At 39.9% G+C, this 16351-nt stretch overlaps 1 protein-coding gene across 35 annotated transcripts in view; it reads left to right on the forward strand.

Annotated features, from left to right (window-relative positions):
* LOC143221949 (uncharacterized) overlaps window positions 1-15975 on the forward strand; it is a 291787-nt gene extending 275812 nt beyond the window's left edge. For 31 of the 35 annotated variants that reach the window (XM_076447660.1, XM_076447661.1, XM_076447664.1 and 28 more), the window contains 10 exons: window positions 1664-2098; window positions 6053-6232; window positions 6741-7048; window positions 7124-7367; window positions 7442-7563; window positions 7644-7885; window positions 7963-8086; window positions 8347-8681; window positions 12640-12896; window positions 13319-15975. In XM_076447660.1, coding sequence (XP_076303775.1) covers window positions 1664-2098; window positions 6053-6232; window positions 6741-7048; window positions 7124-7367; window positions 7442-7563; window positions 7644-7885; window positions 7963-8086; window positions 8347-8681; window positions 12640-12896; window positions 13319-13332 — 2261 coding nt within the window. In that variant the 3' untranslated portion in view covers window positions 13333-15975. The other 4 variants (XM_076447648.1, XM_076447647.1, XM_076447658.1 and 1 more) reach the window with 4 other exon arrangements.
* The last annotated feature ends 376 nt before the right edge of the window (window positions 15976-16351 follow it).

Raw genomic sequence — 16351 nt, forward strand, 5'->3', positions numbered from 1 at the left:
TTCATCCGTAACGCTATCGTAACGTCTTTCTCAGCTCAGCATTGTTCCCCTGCAACCCCTACATCCGACGGCATGCGTCCCGAAGATACTTTCGCAACGAATCCCGCTTCTGTTCGTCGGACGACGTCCAGTCGCTTGCATGTTTCCTCTGCTTCAACACGGTTACACAACCACAGACAAACGTACACGCAAACGAACATAGAACAGCATGGAGAAGAGCGTCGAATTGTGTCAAAGTAGTCGAAAGCAGGGAATGCCGTGTGTATACACAGACACTATCGCACTGTTCAACAAATTCCACAGTTTCTCCAAATCTTTAATTCCTTGAAGATTTTTTTGTGCTGAATACAATCGTGTGAACTCTTCTCTTCTTCCGTGTACAGTTCTCGGAAGTGAATAACATTAAAAGGAAAGTGAACATTTTCTACTTTAGAGATGGTGTGTGCTTTAACAAAAATGATTATGAACGTTGGAAATTTATATTCACTTCCAACAATACAGTTACATGCGGAGGGAAAGGAAAGTCTCACACATCTGCAATCGTACAAGAATAACGAAATCCACAGACTTGTTTATTATTCAAGATAATGTTATTGGATTACAACATTCAAAGAACATTTTCACAAGCAACTATTTGTTAACGTAGTGTTGGAGTTTGTGTTGAATACGCATGTGCGAGAACTGGAAAATGTCGAGATTCTGTAATAGGTTGACCTTCATCTAAGGGTAACCAGAAAGTTTTAACTATTTTTATATAACCCTGTAGATTTTGACAAGAAAATGCTGAAAATCCAAGTTCTAATCTTAGGAATCTACTGGTTCAAAAGTTATGTGTGTTTAAACTTCAGCGCGATTTTCATCGCTTTTGGCAGGTAAGGGCGCCTCCATGTTGATATGTAGTGAACGTTGCGCGTCGTCTAACGAGCGGAGCTGCTAGATGGCAGCACAAGCTAATTCACGTTATCGACATCAGCGCGTGCCTGTGATGCTACCTAGTGGCTGCGCTCATTACCCAAGTGTAAAACACGCCGATTTTATTGAAATCTCTAAAAGACACAGTTCATTGCAAAATATTTGACACGAATTTTTTTTATCTGCACTGATCCATATCTAGGGGGTGAAAATAACCCTCAAAGTTGGGGGTGAAAATTATTTGTTCAATCAATATTTAAAATACTAATTTCTTTGCAATATTTCTTATTAATTGTTTATCGATATCTATGTAACTTTGTGTACGTAATGTATGGACCAGAACAGGGGATACGTATTTAGGAATTTTTTGTTTTGAATGAAATATTTGTACAATTACATTCCTTGATCGAAAGCACACAAATAAAAAAAGAATCGTGGTTCTAGACCCTCTAGTTCTCGAGAGATTAGCGCAAGAATAGGGTTTTAAAAGAACTGTATAAATTACTTTCATGAAAATCGGCACGTTACTCTTGGCTAATGTCCCGTGTAAGTATGTCCCGAGATTTTCGGGTTCTCGCACCGCTGTTGTGTTGAACAGTGTTGATCGATCCGCGAGAGGTTTGTGTTGCGATGTCGAAGGATCGTGCGTGCGCGGCTTGTATGTGTATCTACACGTGTCCTGTTTGTCGCGAGGTGTGCCGCGTTTTCTCCAGCTAGCAGGGGCTTCACGATACCTGGGAACTGGTTGCAGGTGAAGAGAGCGACGGAGCGCCGGGAACACCTAGCTCGGTGTACCTACGGGTGAACAGGAGGCGTACCGATCTGATGCCGACGATACCGTCGCCGCGCGATGGCCCACCATCTTCGGGACGCAGCTCCAGCGCAAAGGCCTTCACACGTTCGCCAGGTAGGACTTACTCCATGTCCAGGCTGGACCAGCTCGCGCAGCCTAGGAAACGTCCGACAGAACTTAGCACACTGACGGAACAGCAAAGCCAGCCTCTGAGCGCTTCTAGCATGAGTCGCAGCATGTCACACTTAGCTGCGTCCGGCGGCAAGAGCCTAAAACGCTCAGATAACTCACGTAGCATGGGCACGCTGCCGGGCGCGGTCCCGATGCCGAGACCAACGAGGGCCGAGAGGCTGCGCCGCAAGGCCCGCGAACACCAGAATCAACAGCAACAAGGTAAGGTCGTTCCTGTGCACTCAACTCAGAGATCTATAGCCCCCCATCGCTATCTATCGTATACGTGGCCGCACATTATGTAAATATTATACTGTACTTTTCGTCGGCGAGTGTCGGCCGCCTGCCATCTCTTTCGTACACTGCGGTCCGTAAGTATTTGGTATAGGACATGGTTTCATATTATTATTACAATTAGTATAATGTTAATACGCCGCAACAGAGCCCTGCCATGTCACTCTGTAATTATACAAATGATTTCGTGACTTTATAGTTCCTAAACATAATTTACTAGTTTCTTCAAAACGCTGCTGCGAATCTAATATGCATAGATTTCTATTTTGAATTTAATTTTAAATCTTGGTAATTATACAGAAAAGTACTGCCCACTCCGATTTTGATAAAATTTAAATATGTTATAGATATTGACATTTTGAACCACTTTTTCCTTTTCCAATATAGGGGGGTCGCTTTTAGTATTCGAGATATTTGCAAGACTATCGCGAATACTGTATTGAATTTTTCGTATTCCTGCACGCTCCGCTGCAACGTAAACCTGTTTCGGTGCGACGTTTGTTTACATTTTGACTCTGTAGAGACGAGGTAGAAAACGGGAGGGTGGAAAGAGCCGGCCTGACACCACACACATCCACCCAGTGTTTCTAGAAAGAAGGTTTTCCTTTAAGAAATTAACATTTGCGCAAATTTTCAATATCATATTCGTAATCAGCACGTGAAAATCCGTAAGAATCTAGAGTATAATTTAGAAACAGTGGGTGCGTGTAAAACACTGGGTGGGTGTGTGTGGTGTCAGGCTGGCCCTTTCCGCCCCCCCTGTTTTCTCTCTTATCTCTACAGCGTCAAAATGTAAACAAACGTCGCACCGAAACAGACTTACGTTGCAGCGCAGCGTGCAGGAATACGAAAAATTCAATACAGTATTCGCGATAGTATTTTGCAAATATCTCGAAAACTAAAAGCGACCCCCCTATATTGGAGAAGGAAAAATCTGTTCAGAATGTGTTGCTGTATAACATATTTAAATTTCATCAAAATCGGAGTGGGCAGTACTTTTCTGTATAATTACCAAAATACCTGTGTACCTTAATAATAGTGCAATAGATTTAGCAATGCCAGCACAATTTCATTGCGAAGCTTCTGGAAACCGAAAGCATTGCTCATGTTAATGTTATTACGTTAGTGTGGAAAATATGTGTCCAAATACTCGTGGACAATAGTGTACACGCTCCGCGAACGGACTCATGCTCTTGCATCGCTCGCCGGCGATGTACTCGCGAAATCTGCTTCTTACTAATTTTGTGTTTCTGCGGACGATGGTATCGTGGAAATTTCTGGTTGTTCAGTGAATTCGAGGAGAAACGAGGAAGATTTGTGACAGTGCTGTTCGTAGATTTGGCTGTTTCGAGACTTTTACCCCCACTGCAGCGTTAAATACACGTCAAAGTATTATTAAAACGGAGCTAGGTACGGGTATGTTAGTTTAATCAAACACCAAACTCTGTTTGTCTGGAATCTGGCGCACATCACTATACCTTCACAATTGAAAACACTTCATGAAACGTGTAACTTCGAGAAAAAATTAGCACTGGTCTGCTCAAAGTAACGTATTAATAATCACCGTTAAACAAATTTTTTTAACTTACGGTTATTGAGATTGTAAAGATGCATCTATGAGAGGAATTATTCAATAAATTTATTCTTATTTCTATAAAATGATGTTAAATAGCCATGTTTGGTGCTCCATGAATCTGAAGTAATATTGAAGAAAATGCTCGATTATTGAACGCACGATTATTGAGAGTGGAAGTAATGGATGTAGTAGATGAAATAAAGAAGAAATACGGTTCCAACAAATATCGGGCATAACTTCGCGAATATTAAGCGAGAGAGAGAATGCATCCATTACGTTGGAACTATTGGATTTACATCTTATAATCGCGTTATGTTGAATTCACGTAATTGCAAGCGCCGGTCCTATTATACTGTTACGATTGCTGAGAGAGCAGACGTCTTCCGTCTTGATTGCCGGGGAGGGAGTGCGAAAATTCAGCATGCAATCTGTTGACACATTCCAGATGCATTTCTAGTTCCGAGTAGGGCGCCGCTACACGCAATAGATAGCACTGAATTTTTTTAACTTGAAAGATTTTAAAGCGCAGGATCAGCCTTCACGGAATCATACTTGTTGCTTTATGCGGAATGACGTATTCCGCGGCATATGAATCATTTGGTAGTGGGGGTGAGTCTCGAAGTTGCGGAACTCGGATTACATATCACTGGTTTGTATAGTACTCGTTCTGACTCGAGTTGGGTGCACACATGCATGCACAGAGACGTAGACGGGAGCCATTGTGAATCAATAAGCCAGAAAATCGTCGCACGATCGTTTCGGATAAGTTCTCGACAATAACGCGAGACGGCGAGCACACGCTTGCGTATTCAACGCGGAGACTAACAAAACGACCTACCAAAGCGATTCACGCTTCCATCTTTCTTTAACAATCGATACTTAACAACGTTGTACATATGTACGCGCATACACGGTACCGCGCGTTTGCATGGTGCTCCCTCGCGACGTTAACAAGCTGCGAAATTGATTAACAAAACGCTCCTGCTATGAACAAACGACAGTACTCGCTACTCCCGGCTTTTCGGCTACCAGAGGTGACGGTCTAACGTGTTTTGGTAAGCTACACACACATGATTTTATATTCGTATCTTACTTAGTCACCTGTATACATTTTGATCCCGTTCACAACGTTTCAAACTGTACAGACGACGACCATTCATGATCGTATTTAGTGTGCAATACATTGACTCGCTGTACTTTTTCTTTCGTTGTTCAAATCTTCTTTTCTTTCGCCCTGTCGCGATATCATTTACGATTTTTGGTTTATGCGTATTCATTTCAGCCTGTTTTCCATTTTCTCTTATTATTTCGATTCGATCTCGATGTACATACACAAACGGCACAGACAAATAATCATTTTTGGTGGTGGCGCTTGTTCTCTGTTTGATTTCGCTACTCTCATTCGTTTGTACATAAATTTCGGCGACGAGAAGAAAAGAAGAGGCTAACTTGTAAGAATATCTTGATATGCACAGAAACATCGCGGTCATTCGCGACTATGGCTGTGAGAGGCTCGCGGGAGTGCGGTATGATCTTTAGAAAATCGAAATTTAGAAAATCGAAATACTCAGCTGGCGTTCAAAGTAACTTCGTCGAAGACGAATTGATAGATTGGTGAACAGGAAATATTGATCGTTGAAGGTTAAATAATATATCTCACGATGAGACAGCCCGGCGAAGATAGTGGCAACCTTGGACAGTCTGCGTTTCCACCCTCGACTACGATTCAATTAAACCAGTCAAACATCGCGCAGAGTTAAGCTCGGAAGTCACGAACAAACAGAGGAATTGAACGCATCAAGTAATCGAAGAGAGTAGTATCATCTCTTAGATTGTTTCGGGGATGCGCTTTGGGAATTCTTTCTGTTGAACCAAGTTACGTATCTTGGTACATTTGTAGCATATTGTTGAATTTTTCATTAAAAAACCAAATAAAATTCTGGAGATCTTTTCGCCGCGCCCTGTACAAGAAATACTTGACTGAGATGAACAGGAATGTTTAGCTGAAAGGATTTCTGTATTTTCATATCGACGTATTCGGACTCCATCGATGCCCAGAGTGTCCAAGGTGAATTTGAACAGGTTCGATCAAAGTTACGATCTCAATGTCAGCTGAACCATGGGATCTAGTTTCCCGAAAAGGATAGAATTTGCAGCCGCAAGCCTCTGACAGCTAATTAACCGCGAAGTGTCGCATCGACGCGAAGATGCCGCGCGGTGTTTCGTTTGTTTTGCACATACGCGCGGACATATAAGCCTAACACCACGTAAATGAAGAGATGTTCACCTTGGGTGGGTACGCGTAGGCATCCGCAGCGGGGAGGTGACACCGAACAGCCCATCACGACCGCACAGCTCCATGAGCCAGCAAAGCGCCAGCAGCGTGGGCAGCAGTAACGTCAATCTGCGTCCCCGTACGACTGCCCCGCGTCGGCCGCGACCTGCTTCTATTGCCGGTACCGGTGTTTCGGTCACAGAACGACACAGTGAGCATGCCCTTTTTTTCAATTCTCTTAATTAACCGTTCTAGTGTCAGGGGTCTTCGCGAAAATCGCCAAGCGGCGTGAGATCGCGCTGAAAATCGCCGGGCAGTTTCATAGCGCTTCTCAAATAATCTACAAAGAAGAAAACCTTTTTTACTAAAAAATCAACTCTAAACGATTCTCAAGAATGAAATAATTTGAGAACGTCTGACAGACGTACCCCTTAAACAGCGAGCCACTAGAACGGTTAATTGTGAACAATCCGCTGTAGCCGTTCCACTGTTCGCATGGGAGAGAATCCTTTAATTTCCCTTGCCAACATATGTTTCGTTCCAATTTAGTTTCGATGTTGACAGAATTATTCATTTCGATTTGTTCTTTATCTTCTACAATTTATGTTACATTTTTCTATATTTATTTTCTTATACGTAATTCGAGATTGCACATTAAAATACTGTGTGTACGGTGATGAAAATGGTTACCGGTCGTGATCCTCGAACTCTAACCGCAGATCTGCTCGGCGAAGTGAAACTGACAAAGGATTCGAAGCCACCACTGCCAAAGGTCCACAGCACTCCAAAGAAACCTTCCACGCCGAAAGTGACCGAGATCAAGAAACCGACGGAGAAGCTGACGAAGAGCGCCAAAGCGTCTCCGCGGATAACTCCAAAGGCGACGCCATTGCAAAGCCCCGGGGTGGAGCATGAGCCGTTTATCCGCGAGGATTCTAGCGAGATAATCAAGATCGAGGGCAAGGAGGAGATCAAAGTTGAGGATAAACACGAAGAGAAGAAGGACCAGGGCACGGAAAAGTCTCAGGTAATTATTCTCAATCTGCGTATCGAGTCATATAATACACGAGACGTTTCAAGCTAACTGCGTTTTCTTTTGTAGCAAGAGATAAGTGCAGCGGAGCACGGTGCCGAGGAAACGAAGAAGTCGGCCATCATCGAACAGTCAAATCCTGCGCCGGTGTCCAAGCAAGCGAAGGACGAGAGCAACTTAAACCAGGAGAGCCAGACAGCCGTGTCGGCCCAAGAAACGCCCAAGAAGAAGGAAGACAAACAGGAGAGAAAGCCTCCAGCGGAGGTTGAAGCAAAATCGGAGAACAACTTCGAAGAACAGGTCGATATGTCAGGTGAGTAGCTGCCTAACGGATGAGGAGGAAGATGTGTTGAGAGGAAGATGGTCTCATGATCGATCCTTCTTCAGCCTCGATGATAGCGAAGATCAGGATTACCACGGAAGAGGAGGCCAAAGCAGCCATCGCGGAGCGCAGGAGATTAGCAAGAGAACAGGCAGAACGGGAAGCCGAACTCGAGCGTCAACGGCAGGTGGGTTGATAAGAAGATTCTGGGTAAATGATTTACTACCGGCACTACGTGTGGCTTTATATGAAAAATTCTTTGAATAGGAAGAAGAAGCGCGCTTGGAGGCTGAAAGAGTGCGCGCCGAAGAGGAAGAGCAACGGCGTCTTGAGGAGGAGTCGCTCCGTTTGGCCAACGAGGCTCGAGAAGCCGAGGAACAGAGGCTGAGATTGGCTATCGAAGAGGCGAAACGTCGCGAAGAAGAAGACAGGAGAAGAAGGGAGGAAGAGGTTCGTCAGAAACAAGAGAAGGAAGAGGCCGAACGGAAGGCGAGAGAGGAAGCGGAAAGGTCAGAATGCTTCTTTCAAACACGGTACGAGGGTGTGGTATTTCCAGCCTTTCTCAGGATGTATGATATCGTTACAGACAACGGATCGAAATGGCTGAGCGTCTCAAAAAGGAGGAAGAGGAAAGACTTGCTAGACGCAAACGTGTCGAGGCGATCATGCTTAGAACTCGGGGAAAGAATCAGAGTAACACGCCAACCAAGGTACGAATTTCTTTGGATCCCTTTCTAGCGTGATGATTAGACTGCTTAGGTTCACATGTTATTCCCTGTTCCTCTGTTATCAATAATTAAGCAACGGAGTCATGCGGTAAAACATGGTCAAGAACACTTATACTTAAAGAAAATGCAAAAAGAAATTGATTTTGAAAGTTCAAAAGCAAAATACCCGCTTGGTGATATTGTCGAGGTGTCTCCGTTTTATTTTTGCTGATTGCGTTCTTCTTGGTATGTTTGTGATACAGGGCGAAGGCGGTGACGGCGATAAGTTGAAAGAAGACAACAGTCCGAACGATGAGAACAAACCGACGCCGGGCAACAAAGGTGAAGATGTAATGACGGCCAGTTTGATATCCGAGGCGACTCAGCAGTTCATTAGCGCGGAGCAGCGGGTTCATCATGCGGAGAACAATACGAAAACGGACATCGTACACAACGGCACGCATAGTAACGGCATTAATGAAAGTAAAATTGTATTGGATAATAATCAGGGTAACGTGGAGGAAGAACTGAACGGTCATCATACGAATCATGGAAACGGTATCAACAGTCAATCGATTACACTGGACAATGCTACCGTGTAAGTATAATAAAAATTAAGCAGTTACGATGTATTCGTGAGAACATTTAAACGTATGTGTAAGAGTTGCATACTGAATATCTACCAAGAGAAGCATCATACGAAAAATTATGCAAGCCCATGATATAACTGGATTTCTCATTGATCAATGAAAAACAGAGAGTAGATCATGATAAGAAAGAGTAGATCGAAATGATAACATCGAAGAGCATCTCAAAGAATTGTAAGTTCATTTGGTTTTAGGTCACTCGACAATAATACTACATCAAACGTCCTTTACAAGGCTTAGAACCAGACTAGCGTGTAAATGACACCGCTAATTCCTCACACATACACATGCGTACACTACTTACACCTAGACACTGATTGGAGTTTCCACGGAACGTTTGAACATATTCGTTTTGATCTCACGAGGCGCTGTAAAGTAAGAGTTATTTTTCCACGGACAAACGCCGTTCTAGACAACTGGAAAATTGTTTTCCTAGTGATCAACAAAATTCGTTATTTCTATCGAATGCATATATTATTATCTAAATAGAACCCGAGTGGACACGACGCATATATACACACGCGCTACGGCTTGTATCTATCGAGATGTAGGTCTTGTTTTTTTTCCCAAATGAAGGATTAATGGTTAACCGATGTAACTAACCTAACATAAACAATTGCACAATACTAGCCATTACGTACGTAACAATGTTGACTGATTCTTAGTGGCGTTCATATAAAGGAGAACCCAATGCTCAGTCATTAAAGAAAGAAAGGATAAAAGGCTTTTTCGAAGAATGAGAAGAGTAAAGTAAAACAGTCTGAATCGAAAGACATGTAAAATTGTAGTGTCGGAATAGTGTTTGATCGATACAGAATGTTGCGACTAATCCTTGATGATTCAAAACGGACGTATTCATGAACGAAACAATAGTTGAGTGCATACAAAAGTAAAACGCTGTGTTTTGAATGATTCAGGGTAATGCTCTAGTCATTTACATATGTAATGAATGTTATTTATAGATTCACGATTGTTTGATCCACACGCACACTGAGCGTAAACTATAAATAACCGATCGTGAAATTTGTAACAGTTACTAGTCTATTTTCAAATCATTGTCTTATGGTGTCACTTTATCCTCTGTATTTATTCTATAGCATCGATATGCGGTTTACGTAAATATTATTTTATGCAGACGTTCCCGGTTGTTCAAGTGGGAACGGTATTACCACGAATGAAAATGGCTAGGAGAGTACGAGCATTGTTTTCCAAACGAAATGAAACGTAGGATTAGATCATGTGCCACATTATTTGTATACTTGTACTAATTGTAATGTATGTTTTTATGCTCAGAATCAGAGAAAAGAAAGATCGAAGAACAATCGAGAATAGTAAAGTATACATTTTCGTTTTCAAAGCAAAGGATTTTTCGAACGGAATTACGAGTGAAATGCGAAACGTAATGATTAATTATTTCACACCCCCACCCCTTTGTTTTCATTTGAAATTACGAGAACAAGTGTATGCCGAGAGAAAATCGATCGTTAATTTGTATATAATGAATTCTGTTGTTTGAGATGTTTTTTGTGGTAATCGCGAAGAAAGCAACAAGAGAGATTAAGTTTGAGGGAAATAAATAAATATACATGTACTATACATAGTTGTTTAAATAACAAAGTCTATTGCGCTTTCCCGTGGATAACATCGGAAGGAACTGCCTACGAAAATCATAATTTAGTTCGGTAGAGAGAAAGAGATCGCTTTATACAAACTATCATTATAACGCAAAACAATTTTCCGTATATTGTACATTGCAAAAGTAGTCAGAGCAATGGTTGACAAATACAACAACAAAAAAAAGCAACTATACTACTGGCATATTATTTATCGCTATTGAAAACAAAAACGAGTTCACCTTTTCGCACGACTATTCTCCAATAACTAACAAAATAAATTCTACGATAACGATGATGATAATCCGACGGTAACACGGAGAGGTATGGAGAATAATGTATATTGTATTGTCTATTATATTTACATATATTTTATAATTTATATCTAATCATGTATTAGTTAAAGAAAGTATACTATTTGTAGGTAGCCGTCTGAAGAAATTATTAAATGATTAAAACAAAGAAAAATACAGAAAAAAAATGATATGTACGTCGACTCTTTTTAGTAATATGTTAATGGCATAAAGAGAAACATGTAATGTTATACGAAGCATGGAAATGTTAAACACGACTAACAGAGTTAGAGCGTTAAAATACCAACTAATCAATAATAAATTCAGTGTACATAATGTAAAGAAAGATAAATAGCATAAATTTAATGACTCATCGAAAAAAAAGTTTTGTTTTTGTAATTTTATCATTCGAGCTCATCAAAGATCTGATTTCCTTTCGCCGTGAGCGTTTCTTCACCATTGTACATAATTTCATTCGGATGGTTCGAAGACGTCTTTGGTGAGCTATTACTTTTATCTTTCCTCCAATTAGTTCTTATTGAAGCTCGTCATGTATGCCTTTCTCATAACCAGTGTTCATACTAACTAATTTTCTTACTGCTAACTTGTTTCTTACTTACCACCACAATGCATGTCAATCGTATCAATATATGGTGTGGCTTGTACTTTTCTTTGCTCTCTAACAATGGGTGTTATTCAACTAGCCCCGCTAACTTTAATGAAACTAACATGTAACAGATTCTTCGAACTCGAGGAAATATTCGACACATGAATTTTCCTGCCATTTATACTCGGGAGATGATAATAACACTCCAAGGAGCTGTAATATATTTTTATGAGTCGTACAACTTTTCCTCTGTAGTTAATTGTATTTGAGATTTGACTTTACAACTTAATTTTTCAGAGCTGCTTTTATCTCCTCTATAGATTTACGAAAGAAAATTTGTGTCAAGTATTTTGTCTAGTTTTAAGTTATATATTGGTTTGATTGAGATTAGAGGGGTTTGTGGGTAATACCCTACGTCTGTTTCTTTGAGTTTGTGTTGTACATCATCCAGCAGTACGTGTCAACTTACTGTCTACTTTTGCTATGTACTATTTGACCTCCACACATTTTAACATTACTCTTTCGTTGTACAAACATGTGTTTCACACAGTCCACCACTTGTCCACTATTCCCCTATAGGCGTCCACGTTGAAACGGGGCATGAACGTATACTTTCTAATAACGTAATTTTGTATACCAGTCAGAGAAATCCGGTACACCGAAACTCAAAAGCGGATAGAAATAATTGCTGTAACCAGATCTCGGAACCTGCTGTATGGTAGTATTGTAAATACGTTGCCTATATAACTCTGATTTTTTCGAGCGAGAAATTATTCTTTTTCTATGTCGATTTGCGTTCCACGTACGCGTTTCCTTTTTACGCTATAGAATTTCCGCATCAGTTCCGAAGCACATTTTACGAAACGCTTTTAGTAGCTGCTTTACAGCATTAAAGTAGCTGCCTCTATCGAGACATTAGTCAACGATCTAGTTTGCTGATGCGAAACCAAGTACCACTTCAGAATAAGCCATCCGATCATTTACTTTCGAAAATCGAACATTTACTTTCGAAAATCGAACATTTTTGTAAACGATGATACCGGCGAATAAGGAGTACGATTGTATTACATATGTAGTTTTGTCCATTTGTTTCTATCCTTGGTCGTTTTGTGAAAACGTTTAGACTACTTTTTCTAGATTCTCTTATTAATCAATCACGCTTCTATATTCGAACAATTGAAAGATTGTATTTATTATGTGTATATACGGTGTTCAGTTTAGTAAGATAGTGTTCCTAGGGTATGAATGGTCCACGATCGGCCTAGCCGGTCCTAGTGATTGTAATTTTCTTCTCGCCAGGAAATTACAATGCGCTCACAGCAACAAGTAGTACTCTAGTTTGTTTACTCGTCTATTATTTAGTATCTGTATGTGTCCTTTTTGGCTGATTTTATAGCAAACAAAACAACGTGACCAACAACCTGTTAGACCTAACGGAATTCGACTCTCTGAGTAATAGCAGTAGTGGCCCAATACTTCAACTGACCAGCAATCTGGCCAACGAAGACACCCTCAACTCGAACTTAAATCCAGCAGCTATACCCTTCACTCCAATGGCCAACACATACATGCCTACTGCTGCTAATGCCAATGTAAATCCGTTCCAGGATTCTTTTATAAACAACAAACCGCAAGATAATAGTCAAGTACCAGGTATGTTTACGTGTCACTATCGCGGCAATGGCGTCTGATTGTAATATCGATGCATACAGGGTACCTTCGAACTGCTGGCGTGACTCAAAATCAGTTGAATCCAAAGTTCGTTTCGAATGAGAAGAGAATTACAATAAAATGCTATATGTACTACATTTTCTATTTGCTTTTGTTAGCTTGAATTTCATTGTGACGCCTGGTTTCTCATTTTCTATCATGTATTCTATTGTCTACCTTGCAAAGCTCGTTCACACGCTCTGATCTCATGTTAATATAATTTTTCATACTGAAGGGTTTTTCCTGTAGGCATTAAATTGAGATTCGGCTCATTTCGAGTTGTATGACCACTTTGAAGACACCCTGCAAATAATGTATAATTTTGGTTGTATGTGTAAATGTAACACGATATTCTTGATCTGCAGATCTTTTATCATAATGCGTGTATTAAACATTCTGGTGAAACGGAGGAAGAAAACAGAGTTTGGATTCGAAACAAAGAATACCGTGTTGCTTCCAGCAAGCGATGCAGGTACACAGAATAATATTAATAATAATACTGATAATATTAATATTAATAATAATAATAATAATGTTCGAAACGACGTCATTTATGAGATAATGTAAATAAGCGCTATCGATGTGTAGAAACGGAGATCTAAGTAGAGAAATCGGGGCACTACGTCAAAACAATGAGAAAGACTACCGATGTCCTTTAAACGTTGTCACGAGAATTGTAAAATAATATATAATGTTAATTAATAATATTATGCAACCAGTAAATAGGCACTCAGTCCGTTATAGTATGCTGTTAGAATATAAATCGAATGTTTCTGAAGGACCTTGCTAAACGAAAAGGCCTGTTTCTTTTTCTTTTTTTTATAAAACTTTGGATTTTATTATTTAATGTACACGCATCTAAAGATTTTTACTTTTATTGGATATATAGAACGCTGAATCAGTTAAGACGTTTTTGTCGACCGTACTCTGTAACGACGTTTATGCGATTTGTATCGTTGTTTTGGGAATGCTTTTGTTTCTGTTCGTTCTTTGAAATTGCCAGTTGAAAATTGTGACGGGAAACGATATTCGACGATTTTTCCGACCGATAATGCGAATCGAATGCATTCATGATTTGTATACGTGAAAACGAATGTGTAAAGCGGCTTGACAAACACAGCACAAGAATTGTGAATTGGTTTAAAAAAAAAAATATACATATATACATATTATAAATATATATAAAGATGACGGATCGGATAAACTTGCGAAACTGTATCTGCCAAAACGACGTAGGAGGTAAGCTCCAATGATTGTCCTTACATAAGAGATAGAAATAATATTACCTTATAGAATTTGAATATAGTAAAGGAATCTGTGTAAAGTCATATCCAGTAAGATCCTCAACAGAGATATGATGTAAAAAAAAAAAGGAAAAAACATTTCTTCCATAACTACATTTTTTTGGGGCGTGCGCTCACTAGTCAAGCAATTTTACTATTTTTATCATATAATTTTTTTCCTTTTTCTCTCTCCCTCACTCTCTCTCTTCTCTTTCTCTCTTTCTCTGTTTATTATTTTTTGTTTGTTTGTCTTTTTAGAAGAAAAAAAAACTCACCTCAATATTGGTACCCTAGGTATCTAAATAGATTCTCATTTTACTGTTACGTTTCTCGCGGATCTAATATAAATTTTCTAGCTGTGATGATGACGAGGATGGCGATTATTGCTTCGCGAGATAGCCACTGCATGCGTTCGCGGAATAAATGAGACGATAGCCGAGACAGGTCCACTTTATCTTTTGCAAACGATGTTCCCCTTTGTGTTCCCGCCGGCCACAATCACGAGCCAATTAACCACGGCGATTCTCTCCGAATCAGAAAAATCCAGAAAAATCTGTTCTCCGGGTTTCGCTTAGACATCAACTGTTCAAGGTCGCGCCGCGTTCACGACAGCGGTGGCTAATCCTTGACTAAGCGGTATCATACTAGTACATACAGATAGAGAACGATAATATGTAAACGCCTGATGTTATTCAACAGACGATTGTAATCGGTGTTTATGACAGAAGCTGTTCGATAACTACTGTGGCATACTATTGTAAAATGGATGTCGTTTAGCATGCTTTGTGTTTTCCGCACCTCGCCTGATCGAGGGTGGTGCATAATACCGGCCGACTATGTGGGGCAACTATATATCGATGGTAATCAAATGTAATCCGATCGTTCTGATTTCTCGAATAACAAAAAACGAAAAAAAATACGAAAAAAACGAAGAAGACTCTCCCCGATCTTAGCTGAGGAAAACTGACAAACCGCATACAAATCGTGATCGATGTTTTCCTTGCGTTTCTACGAAGAGAAATTTTCTCCGACTCGGTTCCCTCTCTGCAAAATTGTTTAAACTATAAGGTCTTTGAGCGTACATGCATGTAACAACGCAGTGTTTGATGTAGCGAATCGTTCGAATCGCGCGATACCTAAGAACCTAACGTTTTAACGAGAACCGACGTATTTTTCTCTTTACCGACGAAATTGTAGCACACTGCTCCGTAAGGGCGCGATAACGAGATCCTATCGACACATACACGTACATACATACGAACATACACATTAATCGCCTGAAGCTTCTTCAACGCGTAGCTACGGTACCGAGAACATATGCGATTCGATTGAGTTGAACGCAATCACGACGACATAACTCCATTCTTTCTCACCCGTTTCAAAAAAAAAAAAAAAGAAAACTGAAAAGGAAAGACGTTAAAACGTATAGCGCGCGTTCTCTTCTCCGTGACGGAAGTGTACGCGACGGCTATACGTACCGATGTTTATTTATTCAAACTACTTTATTCGGTCTAACTAAAACCTATTCTATAAGGACACGTAATTAATAATAACTATAGTAATAATAACAATAATAATAATCTCAATACATACGAAAGAATGTTTCTAAACATACAAATACTGAGAACGCTAAATATCATCAGTCATGTCTAAATAAAAAAAGAATACTTCGTATTGTATAAATGCTTGTATGTAATAAATACTTAATATTAAAAATAAAAGAGATTCTATTTAATAAACCTCCTAAGCAGTGTTTTCTACTTCATCATATTCTTTATCGAATTCACCATACCCATTTAACTATTCAATCACGCAAATGCCATGTCATTTCGAATGCAGCAGTATTACAAAATATTATATCATGAATATAATAATCCCCGCGTTTTCAACTATTTCAGTGCCTTGACACGATGAAATATGTAATAAGCTGCTTTCGAAATATTGCCCTAAGCCCCAGAGGGGAGAAAATAAATAAAGAAAATATAGTAAAACGTGTGCAGAATAAAATTTTTCCCATCCTACCATTTTACCGTCTTTAGAAAATTCAGACAGTCTTCTTTGAAAATTCATGTTTTTAGGAAGACAGTTTCTGTTTCTCAGAACTGTCTTTGAAAG

Source organism: Lasioglossum baleicum, chromosome 3 (genome assembly GCF_051020765.1).
Source record: "Lasioglossum baleicum chromosome 3, iyLasBale1, whole genome shotgun sequence".
NCBI classification, from domain to species: Eukaryota; Metazoa; Arthropoda; class Insecta; order Hymenoptera; family Halictidae; genus Lasioglossum; species Lasioglossum baleicum.